The 2,734-nt window shown below is 68.7% G+C and overlaps 1 protein-coding gene across 1 annotated transcript; it reads left to right on the top strand.

Annotated features, from left to right (window-relative positions):
* Window positions 1-982: 982 nt before the first annotated feature.
* HES3 (hes family bHLH transcription factor 3) lies at window positions 983-2,695 on the top strand. The gene is made up of 4 exons (XM_006107209.3): window positions 983-1,038; window positions 1,530-1,625; window positions 1,718-1,799; window positions 2,115-2,695. The coding sequence occupies exons 2-4, from the start codon at window positions 1,545-1,547 to the stop codon at window positions 2,489-2,491; spliced, it is 540 nt and encodes a 179-aa protein (XP_006107271.1). The 5' UTR covers window positions 983-1,038; window positions 1,530-1,544; the 3' UTR covers window positions 2,492-2,695.
* Window positions 2,696-2,734: the final 39 nt, after the last annotated feature.

The raw sequence follows: 2,734 nt of genomic DNA on the forward strand, positions 1-2,734 counted from the left end.
GGGAACGAGGCTGCCCCGGCCGGCCTTCAATACCTCCCGGGCGGGGCGGAAGGGAGAGGCCCGCTGGAGGGAGCTGGGGGCTCCCAGACCTAGCCATTCCCTCCCCCCGCGGAGCCCTGCACAGGCCACGCTGTTCATCCCTCTGCTGCGGGCTCCACTGCGGAACCCCAGTGCACAGACACTGAAACTGAGGCTGAGTCCAGGACAGGGAGCTGCGTGAGTTCGAACCCAGTGTCTCCCCCGACCTCAGCCGTCCTGTCAGCCACAGCCCCTGCGGTCCTGCTCCTGGGGCCACACCCAGGCCTGCAGCCGAGTCCTCGCGGGGCCAGCGGCCGGAGGCAGGTCCTCCTTCCCTGAGCTCCGAGGTGTCCAGCTCCAGCCGGAATGATGAGAAGAAGTTGGGGTCTCAGACCTGCAAAAGCCGCAAAGACGCTCCCCCAGGTGGTCGGTGGTCTTCCCACCCCCACCGACCCTCTGGGAGCCAGCGGCGGTGGGAATAAGCCCCCAGGCCTTCCCATGCGGGAGAGGTTCTCAGAGCCTGAGTCCGCCCCCCAGCCCTCACACCCAGCCGGCTCAGAGGCTGTTCTGCCTGCCCGGCCTGAGGCTGCAGCAGGCCCACCTCCCCAGGGAAGAGCGCGGTTCCTCACGGCCAGAGGGCACTGAGCCCGGGCACGCCCAGGCCCCAGGCCCGGCGAGTGGGAGGCTGTGGCCCTGCGGGCGGGCTGCACGCTTTAATGGGACACATGTCCCTGTGTGGCCCCCGCGGGCCCGGCCTGCGTCCGGCTTTGAGTGGCCACAGGCAGAAAATTGCTGCATTGTCCCGACATTAGGGCCACTAATGTGCGTGGCCAGCACGGCCGGAGCGTGAAGCCTGCTGGAAGCCTGGCAGGCGGGTGCGCTCTGGCCTCGAATCTTCACCAGAGCTCAAGGCCCGGGGCTCTGTCATAGTCGTTAGCGGGGCTCAGAGCTGGCTGGGGCCGTGCACCCCCAGTGGGACCCCAAGAACACTCAGAGGCAAGAGCAGCAAGGACGAGGCAGGTGGGGCCCAGAACTTCGGGACACTGGGAGGGGACAGTCATGGGGGAATGGGCCTGGAGGGGATCCCAGACGCGGGAAGTGGTGGGGTGAGAGGGATAAGGCAAAGACTGGGAAGGGTGAGGGGTTGCTGGGGAGGGAGGAGAGGCCCTGGGCAGAGCTGAAGCCTGGGCAGCAGGAGGGGATGGGCAGAGGGAGGTGGGGAATTCACTGCGTGTCCCCCTTTCCTCCCCTCCCCCTCTGGGGTCCTGGAGCCCAGGATCCCTCATTGACATGTAAACGAGGGGCCCCTATAAAGGCTTGGCCGCCTCCCGCGGGCACGTACGCGACAACATGGGCACTGAGCCCGGGACCCAGGGCAGCTCTGGGGGCCCTGCGGGCAGATTCCGAAAGGTCCGGGGTGCTGAAGAGCTCGGGGTGGGGGCCCTGCCCGCCGGCGGGGGCAAAGGGCGAGAGGGCCGCGCCGCCGCCCTCTAACAGCCTCTTGTCCACAGATCTCCAAGCCACTGATGGAGAAGAAGCGACGGGCGCGCATCAACGTGTCGCTGGAGCAGCTCCGGTCGTTGCTGGAGAAGCACTATTCGCACCAGGTGAGCCCGGGCGCGGCGGTGGGTGGTGCGATCCATCCCTCGCCTCTCCCCACTGCGGGCTCCCGGCTGAGAGCCCTTCCCGCCAACCGCAGATCCGGAAACGCAAGTTGGAGAAGGCCGACATCCTGGAGCTGAGCGTCAAGTACATGAAAAGCCTCCAGAGCTCGGTGCAAGGTAGAGGGGGCCCTGGGAGGTTTTGGGGGGAGGAGCCCTGCGTACACACGGGGCCAGATAACTGAGGGATGGATGGAGAAATAGGCACAGGGACTGGGCAGCCGGGTGAGGCGGGGCCCAGGCCACTGGAGGCGGGAGGCAGCAAGGGCGGCGGGCTGTGGAGTGGTAATCCGAGTGGAAGAAGGTCTGGACGTCCAGGTGGCCTCGCCTCCCTCCCCTTCCTTCCCTTCTCTTCCTTTCCCCTCCACGCTTCTCCCCTCCCTTTCTCCCTCTTCTCTACAACTCTCCCTTTCTCTTCTCTTCCCCTCTCCCCAGGGCTCTGGCCCGTCCGCAGCGGCGCCGAGTACGCGTCGGGCTTCCGGGGCTGTCTGCCGGGCGTTAGCCAGCTTCGGCGGCGCGGAGAGGGCGGCGGCGGCGGTGGGCTGCGCTGCCCGCTGGTGCCCGAGCGCACGGTGGACAGCACCATGGACAGCGCCAGTCCCCGCCCGGAGGCGCCCACGCGCTGCGGCCCCTGCGCCCCCGCCATTTGGGCCCCTAATCCGGGCGCCAGCGGCTCGCGGTGCCCGCCATCCAGGCTCCTCCTCCCTGGCGGTCTCCCCGGCCCGTCCACCCACGTCCCGGCACCGCAGCCGGCGTCTCGTCACGGCGCCGAGAGCCCGGGGTCGGGGATGCGCCTGTGGCGGCCCTGGTAAGGCCCCAGGCGTGGCCTCGGACTCAAGGGGTCCCCCGTCTGGTCTGCCGGCGCAGAGACAGTTTGCAGCGCGCCCGTGTGACGACCGGGACCTCAAACGTCCGGGGAGGGTGGCCGGGAGGGTGGCCAGGAGGGTGCCGCGTGCCCGAGAACGCAATGAAACACGCGTGGCCTCGGTGGGCCGGGGCCTGAGCCTCTAGGCAGAATCCACCCCCGACCCCAGCCTCACCTACTCAGGCAGGAC

This window comes from Myotis lucifugus, unplaced genomic scaffold (genome assembly GCF_000147115.1).
Source record: "Myotis lucifugus unplaced genomic scaffold, Myoluc2.0 scaffold_1066, whole genome shotgun sequence".
In the NCBI taxonomy this organism is placed as follows: domain Eukaryota; kingdom Metazoa; phylum Chordata; class Mammalia; order Chiroptera; family Vespertilionidae; genus Myotis; species Myotis lucifugus.